This window comes from Protopterus annectens, chromosome 12.part0, assembly GCF_019279795.1.
Source record: "Protopterus annectens isolate FY-2018-M chromosome 12.part0, PAN1.0, whole genome shotgun sequence".
NCBI lineage: Eukaryota > Metazoa > Chordata > Ceratodontiformes > Protopteridae > Protopterus > Protopterus annectens.
Genome location: NC_056746.1, coordinates 1,107,439,423 through 1,107,462,973, shown reverse-complemented (window position 1 = coordinate 1,107,462,973; position 23,551 = coordinate 1,107,439,423). Strand labels below are relative to the sequence as shown.

At 41.0% G+C, this 23,551-nt stretch overlaps 1 protein-coding gene across 1 annotated transcript in view; it reads right to left on the bottom strand.

Annotated features, from left to right (window-relative positions):
- SYS1 (SYS1 golgi trafficking protein) overlaps positions 1-23,551 on the bottom strand; it is a 262,613-nt gene that overhangs the window by 146,685 nt on the left and 92,377 nt on the right. Inside the window, 1 exon segment of the mRNA XM_044090116.1 lies at positions 14,872-14,899. Within this exon segment, the coding sequence (XP_043946051.1) occupies positions 14,872-14,899 (28 nt within the window).

The following is a 23,551-nucleotide window of genomic DNA, read 5'->3' as shown; positions in this document are numbered from 1 at the left end:
AGTCAAGTATTTTAAATCACAAGTGGCTGCAGGCTCAAAGGGGGGAAAAGTGAGACATTGTAGAACAAAATTTAAGTCCCAAAGCATAACTGGTTCAAAAATTGGAGGACGAAGCAGCATAGTGCCCTTCATGAATGCCTTACAAAGTCTATGTGCCCGGAGACTAGGCTCATCAGCGACGTGAAAAGTGGAAATAGCCAACTGGACCTTAATAGTTGCGGCCTCTGATCCTTGGTTGAAAAGCATGGCGAGGAACTCCAGGACTGACTAAAATTGGAGCTGTACAAGGATCGATTTGTCTTGCATGCCCATATGGAAAGTCTCTTCCATTTGCTGGAAAAGATTTTTCTGGTGGAAGGCTTATGGGAGGAAGGCAGAATATGAACCACTTCCGGCAAAAAAATGATGAAGCCTGACTAATGATGGAAGTGGAGGAGCCAGGCTGTCAACCGGAGGGTCTGAAGAGAGAGATGGAGCTGCCCTAACATACGAGTCAGCAGATCTGGTTGAGGGTCCAGAATCCAGGGGGTGTCCACTAGGTATGGATGGAGAAAGGGGAACCAAATTTGACAAGGCCAGTGTGGAGCAATCAGAATAATTTTGTTTCCCAAAGATTGTGCGTTCTGAATAACCTTTGTCAGCAGAGGAACAGGAGGGAAGGCATACAGTAGACTGGAGGGCCAATCATGAAACAGGGCGTCCCTGGGTGACTCCCCTGGGGGATAAGGGTGAAGTAGCTGCTGCATTTGGTACTGAGGGGGCTGGCAAATAGGCCGCAGCACGGCTGACCCCACCTGTGGAAAATCTGCTCCACAACCTGATTGTTCAGGGACCACTCGTGAGGCATCAGAATAGCTCTGTTCAGGGACCACTCATGAGGCATCAGAATAGCTCTGCTCAACCTGTCGGCAATCACATTGGACTTCCCCCGGAATGTGCATTGCTACAAGAAAATGTTGGGAAGCCACTGCCACACTCGCATAACCTCTCTGCAAAGGGGGTATGACTTGGTTCCTCCCTGTTTGTTTAGATACCATACCACCGACATATTGTCCAAGTGGATCGCAATTGTCCTGAGAGGAAGAAACTCTGAAGTGCTTGCAATGCTAGTAGCACTGCTCTCATCTTCAGGACATGGATATGCAGATGCATCTCGTATTCCTGCCACGTGCCTTGGACTGTCCTGCCTAGATAATGTCCCCCCACCCCATCTGGGAGGCGTCCGTGGTCACTGTGGCAACCGGATGGGACGGAACAAAAGGTTTTCCCGCGTTGAGGTTGCTGGTGTGAAGCCACCAGTGCAGATCCTGCTTGCACTTGTCTATGATTATTATGAGATGAGAAAGCGGAAGATGTTGCACAGACCACTGGGCGAAGAGGGGTCATTGAAGGAGCCTCATGTGTAGCCTCTCCAAAGGAACCAGCATAATTGTAGCAGCCATCGTCCCAAACAATTTGAGGATCAAGCTAGCCTTCACTCTTCTCAAAGGGAGGAACGCATACACCTGCTGTTGCAAACTGACTCCTTTCTAATGGAAAAAAACACCCTCATGAGCAAGGTGTCTAACTCAACGCCTATAAAGGTAACACGCTGCGAGGGCAACTAGGCAGACTTTTTCCAATTTAGAGTGATGCCTAATTGTTGACACAGTTTGATAGTGGCGTCTCTGGTTTTTTGGAGTAGATGCCTGGTGGTGGCAGAAAGGAGCCTGTCGTCCAGGTACGGAAACATTTGGAATCCCTGACGTCTCAAGTGAGCTGTCGCCACTGCCATGCATTTGAACACCCTGGGGGCTGTGGTGAGACCAAAGGGCAGGGCGCGAAATTGAAAATGACTGGCTCCCAGCCAGAAGCGTAGATGACTTCTGGGTGCCCTGTCCATCTTTATATGGTAGTAAAGCATCCTTGAGGTCTATGGAGCACATCCACACTTCTTTTCCCTACAATGGGAGAATAGATTGCAACGTGACCATTCGGAACTTGGACTTCTTCACATGGGTGTTCAATCTGCTGAGATCCAAAATGGGTCTCGGGTTACCTGTCCTTTTTGGCACCAAAAAGAATCTGGAGTAAGTCCCTAATCCGATCTGGTCTGAGAGGGCATGCTGAATGGCTCCTTTTTCTAGCAGCTTTAAAATCTCTGAAGTTGCGGAATCCCTTTGATTGGGTGGAACATCTGGGATTTTTTTGATCGGAGGGGGAGCTGAAGAGAAGGGAATGCGATATCCTCTGGAAACTATTTTTAATACCCACTGGTCCTGAGTGATACTTTGCCAGGCCTCTGGGTATAGTGAAATGCGACCCCCGACTGGCTCCGGAAATGCACACAGTTGGGCCTCCTATCAGGAGCGCTGGTAGGTAGAACCACGAAAGGAATCGTTGTTTCCCTGGTTATGCGGGCCTCCTCTGCCCCTAGGGCGGTGCCTACCAGAATTAACACCCCCTCCCCTGCCTCTGGAGGGGGACTCACCTTGTGCGTCATGAAACAACCTCTGCGATTTTTTTGAACCACATCTTCCACCCCTCTGGGTCTTGGGATAAGGCCTAGAGGGTAGGGAAAAACGGACTCCCACAACAGACAGAGTTTTTCCTTCTTGCTCACACCTAGTGAGAGAGTGTCCTTCACCTTGGTTCCGAATAAGGAGGAACCATCAAACAGGGCATTGGTGAACGTAGACTTAAAGGCCTACGCGAAATTACAGAGGCACATCCAGGAGTGTCTCCTAAGAGCAACTCCCGAACTTGCTGCCCTACCTGCTCTTTCGGCTGTGTAAGAGATCAGTCTCATGGAGGAGTTAGCAATGGAGTTGAGGGTAGACATCTGAGCATTGACCTTCTGAGCCACTGCATCAGAAACGTTACCCTGTAGAGCATCTCCAAGCTCTTTCAGGAGATCTCTTTGGAGCCGTGTAAAATGAGATAAGTAATTCAGTGACCGCAGAGTAAAGGCCCTGAAGAAAACATACGCTTCCCGTACCGGTCAATGGTCCTAGACTCCTTGTTAGGAGGATGGATGGTAGACGAAGTCTCATCCAGTTCCCTCTTGGTGGCCGCTGCCACCACGACATCTACAGGAACTCCCTTGGATAGAAATTCTTTGTCAAAGGGGGCGGACAAGAATTTGTTGGGTCTCCTGGGGGACTGGTTCCAAAGACTTAGGGGATTCCCACACCCTTCGACAAACCAGATCCAAAAGCTTGAAGGGTGGAGACACCCAGGAGGCAGAGGGCTGAGCCCCAAAGGCCTTCAGGAACACAGACTCCTCCTCGGAGGGAGCTTTGGAGGGCCAGTCACCCCTCTGCTTCAAAGTTTCTAGGATGTCAGAGAAAGACATCCTCAGAGAATGACTTGGGGGACCCCTCAGATTCCTCAAGGTCTGTGTCCGACGGGAGGGACTCATCTTGGGAGTCAATGTGCTTCCTCTTCCATGTTCTTTTTCTGGGTGGTTCCTCAGGCAAAAACACTGAGGGACCCTCAGAAATATGGGGACCACGCATGAGGTATTCTGAGGCCTTGGGTCTCCGCTGTTGAAAGCTAGAGGGTGATCAGAGACCCGCACCGCAGCTGGAGGGGATGGAGTGTCAGTGCCGAATGATGCCGCTGAGGACTTGGCCAGCACGCTCCGCATGGCCTCGAAAGCTGGTCCCCCCGGCTCCAAAGATTGACCAGCCGTGGAAGACCTCAGAGCAGAAGGGACAAGGGCCAAAGCAGGGGTCAGGCTCCCCCACACCGAAGCACCCAGAGGGAGGGTAGGAGCCGAAGAGTGACCTGAGGACTCCCCCTCGGGTCCGACAGAGGAACCATGAGTCCTGGAGCCGACGGGGTCAGAGCTCATAAGCCAGGATGGGCCATAGGAGCAAACGCAGGGACATCAGATGGTGCCGACCACTCCGGTTCTGAAAGCAGAGATTCGATCGGAGGAGGAAGTATCGACGCTGGCTGGGTGACAGGCTCCGGAGCAGACTGGGCTGGAGCCGAAAATAATTTTGCCAGTACCAGTGACTGCAGCAGTCTCTGTACCACTCTACATCCACATCTGACAGAGTCCTGGAGGACCTAGAAAATAAGGAAGATCTAGACCTCCTCTCCAAAGAGACCTACGAGGAGGAGCGACTAGTCTAAAAATTGGAGACCGGCTCCGAACTAGCACCTCCGCAATCTGCTCCAAGGGACTTGCAGCCGAAGCAGATTCAGTCAATACACTAACTTCCTGCGGCTCCAAGGACAGTGGAGCCGAGGATGCCATAGTAGATTTTACTACTTTCTCCGGAGGCTCCGAGGATACAGATGGAGCCGAAGAACGCTTTTTAGCCTTGGAAGTTTTACTCCTAGAGGGAGAGGACTTGAAGCTAGATGCCCTTCCCAAATCCTCCTCGAAGGAGGGTTACAAAAGACCTTTCAAAATTAGTTTGTTCTTCCTCTCCTGAAGAACAAGTGGGCTAAATGCATGGCAAAATGTACAACATTCCTGGAGGTGAATAGACCCCAGACAATAAACAGAGTGCCCATCAGTGATTGACATCTTATAACCACATTTAATACATTTCTTAAAAACCCGAAGGCTTATGCTCTTTCGCATCCTTAGACATGGTGAAGGAAAAAACCACCAACATTTAATAATGATCAACCGTTAATATAGAAGCCACAAGCGCGGGAACTAAGAAAACCAACAGACAATTACAAAAGACCTCTAATTTAATCGGTTTCAACAGGAACACAAGGAAACGACTAGGTCCTCTAACTTAAATAGTCCTAGCCCGAGGGATAGGTACCTACTAAACAATCAACACAGAAGGGGCAGACATAACTGAAACGGGCCTAGCCTGTAGGGGAAACAGTTAGCGGGACACCACAAAAGACATATTACCAGAAAAAAAAAATGACACCAAATATTAAACCAGTACACAAACACACAGCTATGAAAATAGCTTTTTTTGAAGCAAGAAACTCAAAGACAAAGGTGATACTTAGCCACAGCCAAGAGTGAGACCACGTCAGAGCTATACGAGCGGCAAACGAGATCTGGGGAAAGGGAGCAGTGCAGCATGGGATACCTTCTTAGCCCAGCCAATTGAAAGACTACAAGCTAGATTATGGCAGAGTCGGAGCCAAGGTTCGGCTCCGAACCCACGGGTAAGAATGTAGGCGAGACTGGACTACATAACATCCTACAATTAATAGGCCAATTAACTCTCTCCTAGCCTGTCATCTCAATATTAGAAGCATAAATAAAAAGGTACATGAATTGCATGCACTTCTGGATGTCCACTCCCCTGAGATTCTGTTTATCTGAAACCTGGTTAAAACCCAACATTACAGACAATGAAAGTGTTACTACCTGGGTACAACATGCACAGGCTGGATCGCGCTTCCAGGAAGGTGGGTGCAGTAGCTGTACTCTATAAATCTGAGTTGAATGTCACCATAGATGTAATACAACCACCTCAGATTAATAACTCAGATTCTTGCCACCAAATTGCAGTTTAATAAAAATAAATGCATTAATATCATCTGTATATACATTCCCCCAGGTAACGATATATCTACACTTGAAGATACCCTGCACTGGCTCTCATGTCACTACCCCCAAGAAACCCTACTACTTGGAGACTTTAACAGACTGGGGCACCTGTTCCTCAGAATCTCCAACCACCCATATTAATCTCCATGCATTTACACAAATCATATCCACCCCTACCAGGATAGGTAAACCCAACCAAAAAGAAAGCATATTTGGACTGGGTATTCATACACAGTCACCCCCAAGTGTACACCTCTGGTACCCTCCCTGATGGCCTAAGCGATCACCTTCTCACATATGTAATTAAGCACAAAGCCATTAATTCACAACAACCCTTACTCAGAAGGGTTAGAAACAATAAAAACTTTGACCCTGCCAAATTCCAAAAAGAACTAAACTCGTATAATTGGTCTATTCTAAAACACCTCCCCTTGGAGGAAGCAGTAGCATACTTTAACAAATTCCTTGAGATCCTTGATTTGCATGCACCTGTTCGTTCAAAGAGAACAAAGGCAAAAACTGCACCATGGCTTTCTAGTCTCTAAACTCAAAATTACCCTTAGAAACAAAGCATGGGCTTTATGGCATTCTTCTGAAGACCCCCAAGATCACATTAAATACAGGCAATTCATGAACGGAATGAAAAAATCCATTTTACAAGACAAAAAACAATACTACTGTAATTTACAGACAGTAAATCAAAATTACCCTCAGAAGTTTTGGTCTGGTTTAAATAAATAATCTACTACATCCTGGACAAACTTCAACCCCAATCCCTGCTGCTACTATTGATAAAACCCCTGAAGATGTTTGACAGTTTTAACAGATTCTTTACTGAGACAATTCAAGCCCTAGATAGCCAACTACCTCCTAGCTCCCCTGGTCCTGAAAGTACCACCCCTAGAAACCTACTCGCGTTCAGCTTCCAACAAGTCGCCACTTCACTTATCTGTACCTTGATCAAAAAATTAAAGCCCACTATACTTTCTGCTGATCTACTTTCTGCTGATCAACTCCCTACAGAGTACCTACAAAAAATCAGCTGATGCTATTGCTTACCCAGTCTCAATACTAATCAATCGAACCATAGTAGAAGCTAAAATTCCCATCTGGAAAATATCCTATGTAATCCCACTTCACAAAGGAGGCAGCTCTACTGAATTCTCCAATTATAGGCCAATAGCTATACTCTCTCCACTTGCAAAGATTATAGAAAAATGTATTCATAGACAACTCATGCACCACCTAATCCAGAATCACCTTATGGCAGACACTCAGCATGGCTTCCGCCCTCATCAAAACACTACTTCAGCCCTCCTAGCCTTTACCAACACCATAAATCACAATAATTATATATCCTCAGCCCTCTTCTTGGATCTTTCCAAGGCACTCGATATGGTTGATCACCAACTTTTAATCCACACCCTGCAAACATTCTGTCTAGATACTAGAGCCCTTCAATGGTTTCAATCCTACCTGAATGGACGACAGCAGACTGTCCTCTGGCAGAACAAACACTCTAAATCTTCTAAGCAACACCCTTGGAGTACCACAGGGCTCTATACTAGGGCCCTTGCTGTTCTCCATCTTCATTAATGACCTTTATACTGTCATCCCAAAAGTCAGCTGTATCCAATATGCTGACGACTCTACTCTGATTTGCTCAGCCACATCTCGAATAGAGTTATGGTCAGCTACCCAGACCACCTTTAATACAATAGAAAACTGGCTTTCTGAACGTAGTCTGATCTTAAATCCCAAAAAAACTAAAATGCTGTTATTTTCACCAACACGTAGGTCTACCGCTTTCACCTTTACCATAAATTCAAATGATGGCACAATAATCTCCTCTGACCCTTCTACAAAACTATTAGGTGTCATCATAGATAATAATCCAAAATTCGACCTACATGTTAACCAAACTATCAAAACCATCAATAAATAACTAGGGTCACTTTACAGAATAAAAGCCTTCCTAACCCCTCCAGCTAAAATTGCCATAGCTCGCTCTCACCTTCTTTCAACCCTTCTGTATGCATCCCCTCTACTCTCGAATTTAAACAAGACTGTCCTTAAACTCTCAATTTGCTACAACCACATTGCCAGGTTTGCCACTGGGCTGCCTTTCAGGCCACATCATTGCATCAATCTAAATCAGCTTGGGTGGCTTGAACTACCCAGCCTAATCCAGTATAACCAACTGATTATGGCCTATAAAATCCTCTATAATCCGGAAAATACTCCTGCACTTAAAAATATCAACCCCTATAACAATCCTAGACCGCTTTGATCCTCTAACAAACTACCAATTCAGACTAGCAAAATTAATAACACAGCCGGTGACTTTCTCTTTGCAAACTCTGTAAGCAGACCCTGGAACTCTCTTCCAGCTATTACCTTACTTTCTACCTTAGGTCAATTTAAAACTAGACTCAAACAACATTTGGCACTTAACTGGCTATGTCACTGTATCAAGCCTGGCTAACTCTCTCTAGAATGTTGTTAACCAGCTTACTGTGTAATTTAATTTAATCCTGACTTACGCTCGGGGTTAACTCTAACCTGTGGAACTTGTTTAACTTGCTTACTTATGTAATCACTGTAAATAGTCTGTCTGTATTCCAGAATGCTGGTATTATGTAATGCTGTATCTGCTTACCCTTGGAGCTTTTCTCCCCAGGCCTCCGCTGAAAATGGACATGCATCCAGTTGGACTATCCCGGTCAACAAATATAAAATAAAAAATAACATTTAGTTCAATCATCTTAACGGAATGCAAATTTCCTGTACCTCAGCAGAACCAGCAACAAATCCAGGTGGCATAAAAAAAAAAAAAAAAAAGCACAAACCAATTCAATGGGCCCAATGCATCCCTCAGCGAAGGGGCAATCTTCCCATACAAATCAAGCACCGTAGCACTACAGCTTCATTCAAAAACAGATGGTATTCACAGATTTAGAACTAAGGATTACTAGTACGGCCCTCCTCAAAATCAGCACTATTAATGTGCTTTCCTTACAGGTGTCACTTAAGAAAGTTTTAGGACAAATACCTTTTTCCTATTGGTGATTAAGAGCCATGCTTATGGTCCAGCAACTTTTTTCCTAGTAACTTCTCATGTTCTTAATAGCCAAGCAGATGACCGACTACCAAAACTAAGATCTGCAAGTTTACCACTGGTACCTCAAACTGACAGTTTGCCTTAGCCAGGGTGTTACCATCTCCCTGCCATTCTCACAGCTAAACTTCAATTTATTATTTGTCTGTACTTAAATTTATTATTTGTCTGTACCCACAAATTCAAATAATGAAGCCCAGTCCTGTTTGAGAAAATCTACGAGAGTCTGAAAATATTGTGCACCTAGTATTAAACGTTATATGCAAGTTGACAAAAAATAGAGGTAGTAATTGATGAATGTGTGTTATTTGCAAAGCATGCAAAAAAAAAATCTGCCAAGGCAAATGCTTGGTTATTAAGGGCATTTGACACATTTTTTTCAAGATAGGGAAGCTAAAAGTTTTTTGATAATATAGGCGCAGAGGAACAAGGGTTTTTCTGTGGTTTAAGGGGTGCTTACTACAAAGCAGTCCAAGAACCTGTGTTCTACAGAGTCATTTAAGAACAATACTGACCAGCACAAAGGCTCCCAATAATAAAAACAGTGCACAAGACAGTATCTACAATTATACAAATACCCCCCCATTAAATATTCAAAAACGTGCACGCTGATTGGTCAGCGTGCACGTTGTAAATGAGAGTTATAGTAATGGAAAAAGGTCCGGTCGCCCGGACTTACTATAACTCTTTTTTTCACACTGTTTCGCTATGTTAAACGAGTTTAACAGAGAGAGATTCTCCGTTGCTTTATTTAAAAGCTGTCTCACTATGTTAAACTCATTTAACATAGCGAAAACAGTTTGTAAAAGGCAACGGAGATCTTGCTTTCTCCATTGCTTTTGCCCACAGTTCTGATGTACTGTGAAGGCATACGCATGTGCAGTACATCAGAACTGCCGCAGAATACCAGACAGCTGCGGAATGGCAGCAAGGAGGCATTATACAATGCCATTGCTTAAGAAAAGTAATTATTTTTTTTCTTAAACAATGTCATTGTATAATAGCAATAACCCACTTCTGGGTGTGGGTAATGCTGGATTTACCCACGGTTGGCTTTGTTTGGCCACTCGGGCCGCCTGACCAAACCACGCCAACCGTGGGTAAATCCAGCATTACCCACACCCAGGCGTGGGTTATTGCTATAATATCCACTTGCTCATGAGCTTATCCACAAAGTGCATTCATTTCAGAGGTAAAAAAAATACAGAATTATCTTCCAAACAACTTCTCCCAAAAGATTTAAAAGCTGGTAGTAGGAGAAATCATTTCCAAGTGCAAGTATATGAAATTGTTTAGTTACTGTATGACAGATTCTGACATTAATACATACAGAAGGATAAGTTTATTAAAACAAACAAAAAAAAAACGTAACAGCCTGTGTGCAAACTAATACAGGACTTTGCTTTGGAGATGCAACAACCCAAAATACCTTTTATTACACTAAACTGTCAATTAAAAACAAAGCAAGAGAGACATCTTATGTAAACACTTTAAAAATGAGACTGCCAAAAAATGTCTGGTCACGTAAAAAAAGATGGTGAAAATCCACAGCCGTCATGTTCCACAAAAACATCTGCACATACGAGTTAAAGAAAATGCAAACGACAAGACACTTGCATCTCATTTGTTGAAGCTATAAGGCCAAAGTAAAAGCAAACTGTATAGCTGCAAGCACAAAAAAGTTGCATCATACCAGGAGTTGAATCCTGGCGACCATGAACAAACAGTTGTATAGCGGACAGGTCCACATTATCTGCAGTCATAATAATGTAAACGGCTTCAAAGTCTAAAGGTTTACAGAACAATATTTTAAGGAGAGAACACAGAATGCCTTAAAATGCATAAAAGACATTGCTGTCAGAAGTTCATTAGAGAGTAATTTAGGAAGATCCATTATAAGCCCGGGTGGGGTGTCTGCATTACTATTATAACACAAACTTAAATGGCTCCATTTCCACACCACCCCCCTAAGTCACTGTATATACGTCTGTACTATGATTTTAAAGAAATGGGTACTTATTTCAATATCACACTATTTACTTGCAGATTTTTAATATGCAATAAGCAAAAACCTAATATGTAAATCTGGAAAAGCCAAGATCCAACAAAAGCCAATCATTACAAGCAGTCCGAAGCCACAAGCTATGAAAATTAAGTTTAATGCAAGTAAAACTCACAATCACAATGCTTCCTCAGGCAATAACATATCTAATATTAGAGATGCACCTTCTATACACATTTGAAGTCATGTGACATTAAAACAATTAATTAGAACCAATCAAAAACTTAAAGGAGACAAAACTATTAGGCATGAAACAAACTATTAAAAACAGAGAAATACATCATTTTACCCTATTATGTAAATGTCTTAAAACCGGTTTAATACTAAACATAAAATTTAATCCAGGTGGATAACTCTGCTCTAAAATGTAAAATCCACTTGTTTTCTTCATTCTCAGCACTTTTTTTAATCACCTCTAACCTGTGGAAATAGTACACATGTTCATGATTGTTATATCTGTACCATGTACATGCTTAAATAATGCATTATTCTCAACACCCCTTTTTATTTTTGATAAGTGACTGCATATTCTTACAATTGTTGACTAGTTTTACCTATGTAATATGCAGAACACTTTACAACATTTAGCCAAACAGACCAAGTTCCTTGTCTCACAAGTACCATTGTGTGTGTGTGTGTGTGTGTGTGTGTGTGTGTGTGTGTGTGTGTGTGTGTCTTTCGGCTTTTCCCGGTTAGGGGTCGCCACAGCGGAACTCCGGTCCGCTAATGATTAGTAGTCGACTTTTATGTACAGAGTTACCAGCTGACGCACAACCTTCAACGAAGGTATGCCCATTCACGCATGTCTCCACGCTCTAGCTGAGAATCGAACCGGACAGCGTCTTACTGTAAGGCGACAACGCTACCGCAGCACCACCACCACCTCGGTAATCTCACAAGTACCATACACTCTCAAAATAAAATTTGTATTATACAGGGGATGGATATTTTTTTTGTATATATAAATTTAGAAAAAATTACATTTATTACAAGCATATGACCCCAATTCTATTGGTGCACACATTATTTTTACTTTTTCTTTAGAGCACAAACTATTTTTTTTAAATTGTACTCTCTCGTGTAATCAAAATAAGGACCTTTAAAACTTCAGCTTGGCCAGCTAAAAACTTGGTTATATTCAACTGGACGTATAAGAGAATTTAAGTACCTTTTCTGCACTTTTTTTTTAAAAAATACAGTATTTAAATTGATTTAAACTGTGTATGAAGGAGTGTTGAAGGAATTTTTATCTGAAGTTATTCTGCTCTTCAGTAACTTGAACTAAAACTAGTGTTGGCTGAATTTTGTTGTTGCTAGTAATTACAGGTGTGGGGTAGCCACATTCTTTGACTTCCTGTCCTTGCATATTTAAACTGGTGCATGTGAAATAATTCCTGCTTTAAAACTTCAGCTTGGCCAGCTAAAAACTTGGTTATATTCAACTGGACGTATAAGAGAATTTAAGTACCTTTTCTGCACTTTTTTTTAAAAATACAGTATTTAAATTGATTTAAACTGTGTATGAAGGAGTGTTGAAGAATTTTATCTGAAGTTATTCTGCTCTTCAGTTATTCCCACCACCCCGGTTTTGTTTTGGTGTTAATCTTGGTGGCATTGAACTGCCGCCCCTCAGCCTGCCTCTGGGCCCATCTCATTTGCTCACTCAACTGAGTGCAGTGAGATCATATTCTGATTTCAGGCACTCCTACTGTGTACAAAGAGCATCTGGGAAATAGAAAAAAAAAAATTAAGCTTATTTCCTGCCTTTCTTGTTAAGTGGTACAGACTATTTGTTGGCTTCAGGCCCCAAGCCCTTCTGTGTTTGAGGAAGCCTTCCTAGCTTGTTTATTTCTTATAACTAGCCAGTTTTCTAGTTTCAGCACTCAAATCTGTTTCTTTGATCTCAGCACTTGTTCAGAAAAAAAAAAAAAAAAAAAAAAAAAGGTTTTCATCTGCTTTTACTGTACTTGTGTTTTTACCTACTTCTTTTACTTTGCATCATCTTAAAATACTCAATTGTATTTATTACTGCTTGGTGTAACTCATTCTAAGCCTTTTGGTTTAAACACTTGGGCCGGACCAGTTAGTTGTTTTGCACTAGAGGGTTTGTGGTCTGCACTGTTGTGGCAGAACAGGTAACTTACATCCTTCTAGGTTGAGAACTGCTGATTGAGGCTCAGTGTCTGTTATTCTAAAAGTGTATTAATTCTGGTTTTAAGCACTTGGGCTTTCAAGCCAGTTATTTTACATTAAGAGGGTTCGTGGTCTGCACTCTTGTGGGAGAGGCTGGACTCTGCCCTTCTGAGCTGGGAATTTCTGGTTAAAAGGCTTATAGTGCATGCATATCTGAACTGTTCCTTACTGAAGTTGGTGCGCCTTGTTTGCTGTGGCATAGACTGGATTGGTGCCTGCTGGATCTAGCTTTGTTTGTGTAACTTGACACTAATCAGACATTCTCTAAAGTATTCAATGGTATTTATTACTGCTTGGTTGTAACTTGATTAAAGTGTAGCTATCATTCAAGTCTTTTGGATTAAGCACTTGGGCTTCAGAACAGTTGTTTTACATTAGGAAGGTTTGTGGCAAGCACTGTGGTGGCAGGACAGGTAGCTTTCATCCTTCTAAGTTGGGAACTGCTGATTGAGAGCCCAGTGTCCAAGTGTATTAGTTCTGGTTTTGAGCACTTGGGCTTCAGGCCAGTTATTTTACATTAAGAAGGTTAGTGGTCTGCACTCTTGTGGGAGAAGAGGCTGGACTCTGCCCTTCTGAGCTGGGAATTTTCTGGTTGAAGGTTTATAGTGCCTGAATATTTGAACTGTATCTTACTGAAATTGGTTCACCTTGTTTGCTCTAGCATAGACTAGATCCAGGCCTACTGAATCTAGCTTTGTTTATATGCTTGTTGTTTGTTTGCTTGTTATTTCCTGGAAGCTAATTCCACCTAATCCAACTTCTCAGCTTCTGTGGATCACTAGTGATATCTGCATTGCTTATTGTACTTATTTCCTTGTTTCACTTGAAAGAAAGTTACTGTTTGTCGTTTTTGCATTTAGTTACTTGTAACACATTGCACTCAAGTTACCTGGCACTTGCTCACTAAAGCAATTATATAAGTCAGCACTAAAATTAAAGCACTACACCCTCACTCTCCACTGGCCCTTGTTTTCAATTAAGTTTCCCAATATTATTCTAGCATGTCAAGGTCAGTTGTCAATCTTCTCTCCGGCGGTCCAGCTTGTGAATCTGGGAATCTTGAGGCAATGTTATAACTGCCTCATGTACACAGACAACCCTCTCCTCCTCCCACATAACACAAATACTTGCGAGAGATGCAGCTATTTAGCCAAACTGGAGGCTGAGCTCTCTCAACTCAGGACTGGCAAGACCAGACAGGAGGAGAAGGCAACTACACACCACAAAACCAGCCTCACATAATGCTGCACTCCACTGAATCAAACACATAAACACACAAAGACATACTCGGAGGCTCTGAGTAAAAATTTACCTAAACAGCAGAGGCCTCCAAGCAGACACCAAACAACTGCTACCTCAAGACACCCCACAAGCAACACATAAACCACAAAAGCAGTGTGCAAAGCAGTCCCACAGCCCTTAAGGCCAAATACAACACCAAACATACTTGTCATAGGTGACTCCATAGTCAGACACACTGGCGTCCCACTCATCAGGCTGAACAAGGAGAGGGTCACAGTAAGCTGCCCTGTCGGGCGCTAGAATCCGCCACATAACACAAGCACTCGGGTCACTCCATGGCAAGTACAAATATGACACAGTCATTGTCCATGCTGGTGTGAGCGACCTGAGGCGTGCCTCCCTGGACTACATGAAAGAGACATGAGGAGCTCTCTGATTATGTAGCCCAGGCAGGTATAAACCTAACCCTGAGCAGTATCCTTCCTTCACCAAGAATGATGCCACCCAAAATAGCTGACCAAAGGGTGATCAGATTTTAAATTCAATGGTTATGGTCAGCTACCCAGACCACCTTTAATACAATAGAAAACTGGCTTTCTGGAACGTAGTCTGATCTTAAATCCCAAAAACTAAAATGCTGTTATTTTCACTGTACAATGAGGTCTACCGCTTAATTTTTACCATAGAATTCAATGACAGGCCAATAATCTCCTCCCTCTGACCCTTCTACAAAACTATTAGGTAGCTCATCATAGATAATAATCTAAAAATTCAAGGCACACATGTTAGAAACCAAACTATCAAAACCATCAATAAAAACTAGGGTCACTTTCCACAGAATAAAAAGCCTTCCTAACCCCTCCAGCTAAAATTTGCCGCATAGCATTCTTCACCTTCTTTCAACCCTTCATGCATCCCTCTACTCTCGGGAATTTAAACAAGACTGTCCTTAAACTCTCAATTTGCTACAACCACATTTGCCAGGTTTGCCACTGGGCTGCCTTTCCAGGCCACATCATTGCATCAATCCTAAAATCAGCTTGGGTGGCTTGAACTACACCAGCCTAATCCGAGTATAACCAACTGATTATGTAATAAGCCTATAAAATCCTCTATAATCGGGAAAATACTTTCCTGCACTTAAAAATATCAACCCTTATAATAACTCCTAGACACTTGGATCACTCTAACAAATTCTACCAATTCGAGACTAGCAAATTAATAACACAGCCGGTGACTTTCTCTTTGCAATAACTCTGTAAGCAGACCCTGGAACTCTCTCCAGCTTATTACCTTACTTTCTACCTTAGGGTCAATTTAAAAACTAGACTCAAACAACATTTGGCATAACCTGGTAATCAAGGGTGTCATCAAGAACAAGCCTGGCTAACTCTCTCTAGAATGTTGTGTAACCAGCTACTCTGTAATTTAATTTTAATCCTGACTTCACGGCTGGGTTAACTCCCTAACCTGTGGAACATTGTTTAACTCTTGCTTACTTATGTAATCACTGTAAATAGTCTGTCTGTAATCCAGAATGCTGGTATTATGTAATGCTGTATCTGCTTACCCTTGGAGCTTTTCTCCCCAGGCCTCCGCTGAAAATGGACATGCATCCAGTTGGACTATCGATCGAAGCCAACAAATATAAAATAAAAATAACATTTTAGTTCAATTCATCTTAACGGAATGCAAATTTCCTGTACCTCAGCAGAACCAGCAACAAATCCAGGTGGCATAAAAAAAAAAAAAAAAAAGCACAAACCAATTCAATGGGCCCAATGCATCCCTCAGCGAAGGGGCAATCTTCCCATACAAATCAAGCACCGTAGCACTACAGCTTCATTTCAAAAACAGATGGTATTCAGCAGATTTAGATTTAAGGATTACAAATGCACGGCCCTCCTCAAAATCAGCACTATTAATGTGCTTTCCTTACAGGTGTCACTAAGAAAGAGTTTTAGGACAAATACCTTTTTCCTAGTTAAGATTGGTAAGAGCCATGCTTATGGTCCAGCAACTTTTTCCTAGTAACTTCTCATGTTCTTAATAGCCAAGCAACCAAGACCACGTACTGAAAAACTCAAAGATCTGCAAGTTTCACCATGGTACCTCAAACTGACAGTTTGCCTTAGCCAGGGTGTTACCATCTCCCTGCCATTCTCACAGCTAAACTTCAATTTATTATTTGTCTGTACTTCAATTTATTATTTGCCTGTACCCACAAATTCAAATAATGAAGCCCAGTCCTGTTTGAGAAAATCTACGAGAGTCTGAAAATATTGTGCACCTAGTATTAAACGTTATATGCAAGTTGACAAAAAATAGAGGTAGTAATTGATGAATGTGTGTTATTTGCAAAGCATGCAAAAAAAAAATCTGCTAAGGCAAGTGCTTGGTTATTAAGGGCATTTGACACTTTTTTCACGATAAGGAAGCTAAAAGTTTTTTGATAATCTAGGCGCAGAGGAACAAGGGTTTTTCTGTGGTTTAAGGGGTGCTTACTACAAAGCAGTCCAAGAACCTGTGTTCTACAGAGTCATTTAAGAACAATACTGACCAGCACAAAGGCTCCCAATAATAAAAATAGTGCACAAGACAGTATCTACAATTATACAAATACCCCCCCATTAAATATTCAAAAACGTGCACGCTGATTGGTCAGCGTGCACGTTAAGTATATGAGAGTTATAGTAATGGAAAAAGGTCCGGTCACCGGACTTCTACTATAACTCTTTTTCACACTTGTTTCGCTATGTTAGTTAAACGAGTTTAACAGAGAGAGATTCTCCGTTGCTTTATTTAAAAGCTGTCTCACTATGTTAAACTCATTTAACATAAGCTTAAAAACAGTTGTAAAAGCTACAGGAGATCTTGCTTTCTCCATTGCTTTTGCCCACAGTTCTGATGTACTGTGAAGGCATGGCGCATGTGCAGTACATCAGAACTGCCGCATGAAATACCGAACAGCGTGAATGGCAGCAAGGGAGGCGATATACAATGCCATTGCTTAAGAAAAGTAATTATTTTTTTTCTTAAACAATGTCATTGTATAATAATAATAACCACTTCTGTAGGTGTGGGTAATGCTGGATTTACCCACGGTTGGCTTAGTTTGGCCACTCGGGGCTTCGCCCTCGTGACCAAACCCGCCAAACTGCTGGGCAATAAATCCAGCATTACCCAGAACAGGCGTGTCAACTATAATATCCACTGCTCATGAGCTTATCCACAAAGTGCATTCATTTCAGAGGGTAAAAAATACAGAATTATCTTCCAAACAACTTCTCCCCAAAAGATTTAAAAGCTGGTAGTAGGAGGAAATCATTTCCAAGTGCAAGTATATGAAATTGTTTGAAGTATACTGTATGACAGATTCTGACATTAATACATACAGAAGGATAAGTTTATTAAACAAACAAAAAAAGCGTAACAGCCTGTGTGCAAACTAATACAGGACTTTGCTTTGGAGATGCAACAACCCAAAATACCTTTTATTACACTAAACTGTCAATTAAAAACAAAGCAAAGAGACATCTTATGTAAACACTTTAAAAATGAGACTGCACCAAAAATGTCTGGTCCGCGTAAAAAAAGATGGTGAAAATCCACAGCCGTCATGTTCAACAAACAAACATCTGCACATACGGAAAGTTACAGAAAATGCAAACGTAAAGACACTTGCATCTCATTTGTTGAAAGCGATATAAGGCCAAAGTAAAAGCAAACTGTAGCAACTGCAAGCACAAAAAGTTGCACATCATACCAGGAGTTGAATCCTGGCTGACCATGAACAAACAGTTGTATGGGACAGGTCCACATTATCTGCAGTCATAATAATGTATGACTTCAAAGTCTTAAAAGGTTTACAGAACAATATTTTAAGAAGAGAACACAGAATGCCTTAAAATGCATAAAAGACATTGCTGTCAGAAGTTCATTAGAGAGTAATTTAGGAAGATCCATTATAAGCCCGGGTGGGGTGTCTGCATTACTATTATAACACAAACTTAAATGGCTCCATTTCCACACCACCCCCCTAAGTCACTGTATATAAGTCTGTACTATGATTTTAAAGAAATGGGTACTTATTTCAATCTCACACTATTTACTTGCAGATTTTTAATATGCAATAAGCAAAAACCTAATATGTAAATCTGGAAAAGCCAAGATCCAACAAAAGCCAATCATTACAAGCAGTCCGAAGTCACAAGCTGAAAATTAAGTTTAATGCAAGTAAACTCACAATCACAATGCTTCCTCAGGCAATAACATATCTAATATTAGAGATGCACCTTCTATACACATTTGAAGTCATGTGACATTAAAACAATTAATTAGAACCAATCAAAAACTTAAAGGAGACAAAACTATTAGGCATGAAACAAACTATTAAAACAGAGAAATACATCATTTTACCCTATTATGTAAAGGTCTTAAAACCGGTTTAATACTAAACATAAAATTTAATCCAGGTGGATAACTCTGCTCTAAAATGTAAAATCCACTTGTTTTCTTCATTCTCAGCACTTTTTTTAATCACCTCTAACCTGTGGAAATAGTACACATGTTCATGATTGTTATATCTGTACCATGTACATGCTTAAATAATGCATTATTCTCAACACCCCTTTTTATTTTTGATAAGTGACTGCATATTCTTTCAATTGTTGACTAGTTTTACCTATGTAATATGCAGAACACTTTACAACATTTAGCCAAACAGACCAAGTTCCTTGTCTCACAAGTACCATTGTGTGTGTGTGTGTGTGTGTGTGTGTGTGTGTGTGTGTGTGTGTGCATGTCTTTCGGCTTTTCCTGGTTAGGGGTCGCCACAGCGGAACTCCAGTCCGCTAATGATTGGTAGTCGACTTTTACGTACAGAGTTACCAGCTGACGCACAACCTTCAACGAAGGTATGCCCATTCACGCATGTCTCCACGCCTAGCTGAGAATCGAACGGACAGCGTCTTACTGGCGACAACGCTACCGCCACTGCAGCACCACCACCACCTCGGTAATCTCACAAGTACCATACACTCTCAAAATAAAATTTGTATTATACAGGGGATGGATATTTTTTTTGTATATATAAAATTTAGAAAAAATTACATTTATTACAAGCATATGACCCCAATTCTATTGGTGCACACATTATTTTTACTTGTTCTTTAGAGCACAAACTATTTTTTTTAAATTGTACTCTCTCGTGTAATCAAAATAAGGACCTTTGTCGTACAAATCTTTAACTTCTGGAACTTGTGAAAAATTAGACCAATACTTATACTCATAACCAATACTTATACTCATAACGTTTGTTATATTACAATCAAAAGTAAATACATCCCTACAAGTATTATTAACTTCATTGACTACACTATTTTTAATCAGTAATATTACTCAGTTTAGAAAAGGTGGGTCTGAATAATGTGTTCCTAGTCTTCAGAACTATATCCTCCTTCAGAAGTCTTACCCCCAGGATAGCCTCTTTTATTAAAGTGTTGCATCACAGTATCTATTTGATTCAACAGCCAATTGTCTTCTGTATTTAACCTTGCTAGCCTAATCATTTGGTTCATAACTATATTACTGCAAATAAATGGCGGGTGCATATTGTCCCTTAATAAATATGTACAGCTTTTTACTTCCTTAGTATATAAAGTAGTTGAATTTGCCCCTTGACATCTTTAATTAGCACAACATCCAGAAAATTATCTGACCAACATTTTTCTTAAATCTTAAAAAGCTTATTGTGTGCAAATAGCATTGCAGGACTTTATTCCCTATCAGACAGCCACATAAAAAAAAAACAGGTAAATCAACAAAATGCTTATAAAAACAACATTCTTAAAATAACTATCTGAAGAATTAGAGAAGATTTTCCTAGTAATTCGTTACAATATTAGCTATGTGCTGCCCACAGGCATACCCATGGCCACACCACTGACCTGTTTAAAATAAATATTGTTGCTGAAAGATAAAAATAAAAATGTTGTTTAGTACATTGTTAGATGTTTTAACCAACAAACTCAACATTGAAATGTGCTAAGCTTGCTTGAGAGAATCTCTCCCCCAAAAAAGTGTGCATTGAAATGGTTGAGAATGGATGTAAATTGCGAATCGATGTCAAGGGTAACAACAATAATTAATGTCATGGGATTGAATGACACTTGCTCTAAAAAATCATTTGTATCCTTAATTACGGTATTTGATGTTTGTAAAGCCACTTTCATTTCACTCTCCAAAAATTTGTAAATTGGCTCAGTCACCCACCTCTGACTGGAACAAGAGGCTGTAAGGGTGGGTTACGGAGTGATTTGTGAATTTGAGATTCCATAGACGAAAGGAACTGTGGTTGTATTGCTGTATAAATAATTACTCTTTCAGATAAACCATTACAAAATACATTCTCTATTTTTGAATCAACTCTATCAATAGTATCATGAACAGCATGATTTGTGATATTTAAATAATCATGTGCATTTAAGATCTACTTCATTTCATCGAACAACCAAAACATCTAAACCTAAAACGTCGAGACCACTACTACATATAAAACAAAACGTCAACAAGACATAACATTGTCACTCTAAACTTCGAAACTTATAACATTGAAAAAATTACTGCAAACTACACCTAGCATGCCTCCCTTCTATACCCTAAAACAACCCATCCAATTAACACACTCAAAATAACACCTTCACATCTCTGCAAGGAGGTTCAGCCCACCTGCACCCACTATGTTGGGGGCTTTATCCCCCACCACCACCTATACCAGTAAATATACCAACTTCAAGATAGCAATACAGTGGAGAAAAAAGTTAAATTTTCCGATCCCCCACTGTACCATGATATCCATAACGTTCACACATGCACCTGTTCTGTAGACAAAACACCTACACATATCCAACACACTATCCTCCTACTCTTTACTCCCACCACTGACACTACTACCACCACAAATGGATTTCAAAAACAAAAAGTTACTTACCCATTTGTCACACACACAAACTACTACTGCAAAAATTAGCTTCCACCAAAAAACTCATCTCCGCCATGTTTAATTACAAGATGTCATCACCTCTTATGTTTCACTATTTATGGTTCAATCTATTTGAAGATATGGAAAAACTTAATAAAAATTTTGAGTAAAAAAAATATATATATATATATATATATATATATATATATATATATATATCACCTCTTGAAAGTTATACTAATTCACAATCTACAGCACGACCGTCAAATCCAAGACTAACATTTAACTTTTCAGTTTTTTGAGGATTTGACATTCTAGTCTTAACATTATAACGTTCGACATTACGTTAAGTCAATTAAATGAAGGAAATCCATGCATTTAACATTTCAAACATCATGCTCAAATAATAAGAGGTGTCAAATACAACTGCACCTCTACCTTTATCTGCTGGCTTGATAACTATACACTTATTCTGCACTAAAGAAATAGCTTCATATTCTTCCTTAATCAAAATTACAACATTTACCTCTCTGCTTTCAACACTAAAAAACTTGTAGATCACCTTTCCCACAAGCTTCACAAAGACCGACACAAAATTACTGAAAGGTATACATGTACTACTCATTTGGACTGGAACAGTACCTGTATCACTAGAAGCATTAAAGGCTATTTTCAAATTAAGTTTCCATACAAAAAGTTTAAATTCAGTTAGCACTTGAGACACATCCACTGTTGAGGCCAGAATAAAAAGATAAACCCCTATTTCATACACTTTATATTGAACGTCAGTAAAAATCTCAAGTCAGCCAGATTAGCTGGTTCAAATGGAGCAAGTTTTAGCTTCTCTAACACAAAATTAAGATACCAAGAAGGGGACCCTGTAGCAAAAACCTATTTCAAAAAATTTTGACATGAGAATGCCTAAGACGAAGCTCCATGAACAGACATGCTGAAATGGCTGATAAATGAACAGCGATGGAAAAGAAAGGCCATAGGAAAGTAACTTAGTAACCCTCATAAATATCGTAAAACCACAGCACAACTAGCCCTGGAATGGGTGCTGTTTATGTTATTGGCAACAACTAGAAAATGTTTTCCATTTGCTAATATAGAACCCTCTAGTAGCAGGCTTTCTTGCCTCCATTAGTACCTGCTGCGTATCTGCAGTGAACAAGTGCCTAAAAGGGAATCAACTCCCAATCATCTAGGCAGTCATTTGAAGTATATTAGGGTTGGGCAGTATCAAACACCCCTGATCTTGTGTGAGCAGATACACTATGAGGAAGCTGGTAACTGCCCCTGGCCATTTACAAAGGAGAAAGTACAGTTTTGTACCTACCATAAATGTAGATGTTAGAGTGCTAATACAGCTGCAGTAATCACAGATGGGTTCTCTGCCGTCAGGCGGTCCCTCGGTCGGCCGAATTCCAAAGTCTTGGTCCCGCGTCGGTTGTAGTCGCTTTCTCTTCTGACGTCAGTGAGGCCAGAGTATATAAGACACAGCTGACGCCATGTTCTTCAGTCTTTCTTGCCCCAGATGTCAGGTGCCCCCAAAAGGAAGGCAATACCTAAATAGTGCTTATATGCATATACAAGCAATGCAATATAATCCAAAATCAGTAGTAGCAAGCAAATAAAACATAGCCGGATAACCCAGTCAGGTAGTATGAAGAGGTTGCTAGGCCTCATGCCTTTACCAAGTGGGGAAGGAGGGAGGGAAACCTGTACTGCAGCTGTATTAGCACTCTAACATCTACATTTATGGTAGGTACAAAACTGTACTATGTTCATCGTGCATACAGCTGCAGTAATCACAGATGGGTAGAATCCCAAAGCTATGCACTGGGTGGTAGGTACTAGGAGGAACTGGGTTGAGCCAGAATGCCCTGCAAAACAGCAGTGGCAAAGCCTGCTCTTGTTCTGGAATATAAAGGCAGATGGTAGTGTTTTGTGAAGGTATGTACAGAACTCCAGGTGGCTGCCTCCAAAATATCTTTGGTAGGAACTCCTCTGAGGAAGGCTGTAGAGGTAGCTGTGGCCCTGGTGGAGTGTGATCTGATACCTGCAGGAACAGATTTCCCAGGATAGGAGTAACAAAACCGTATGCAGTGGCCTATCCACTTTGAAATAGTCTGCTTTGTAACTGGCTTCCCTTGAGCCCCTACAGCATAGGACACAAAGAGCTGTTTTGATTTCCTGAAGGACTTTGTTCTGTCCAAATAATAACAAAGCTGCCTATGGATGTCTAAGGAGTGTAGCAGCCTTTCCCCTTTGTTTTGAGGATTGGGGTAAAAGGTGGGTAGGTGTATGGCTTGATTTAAAGCTACCCTGGATACCACTTTAGGCATAAATGATGGGTTGGTACGAAGGGAAACCCTGTCCTGATGGAAAATGAGAAAGGGCTGCACCGCCATGAGGGCCTGAAGTTCAGAA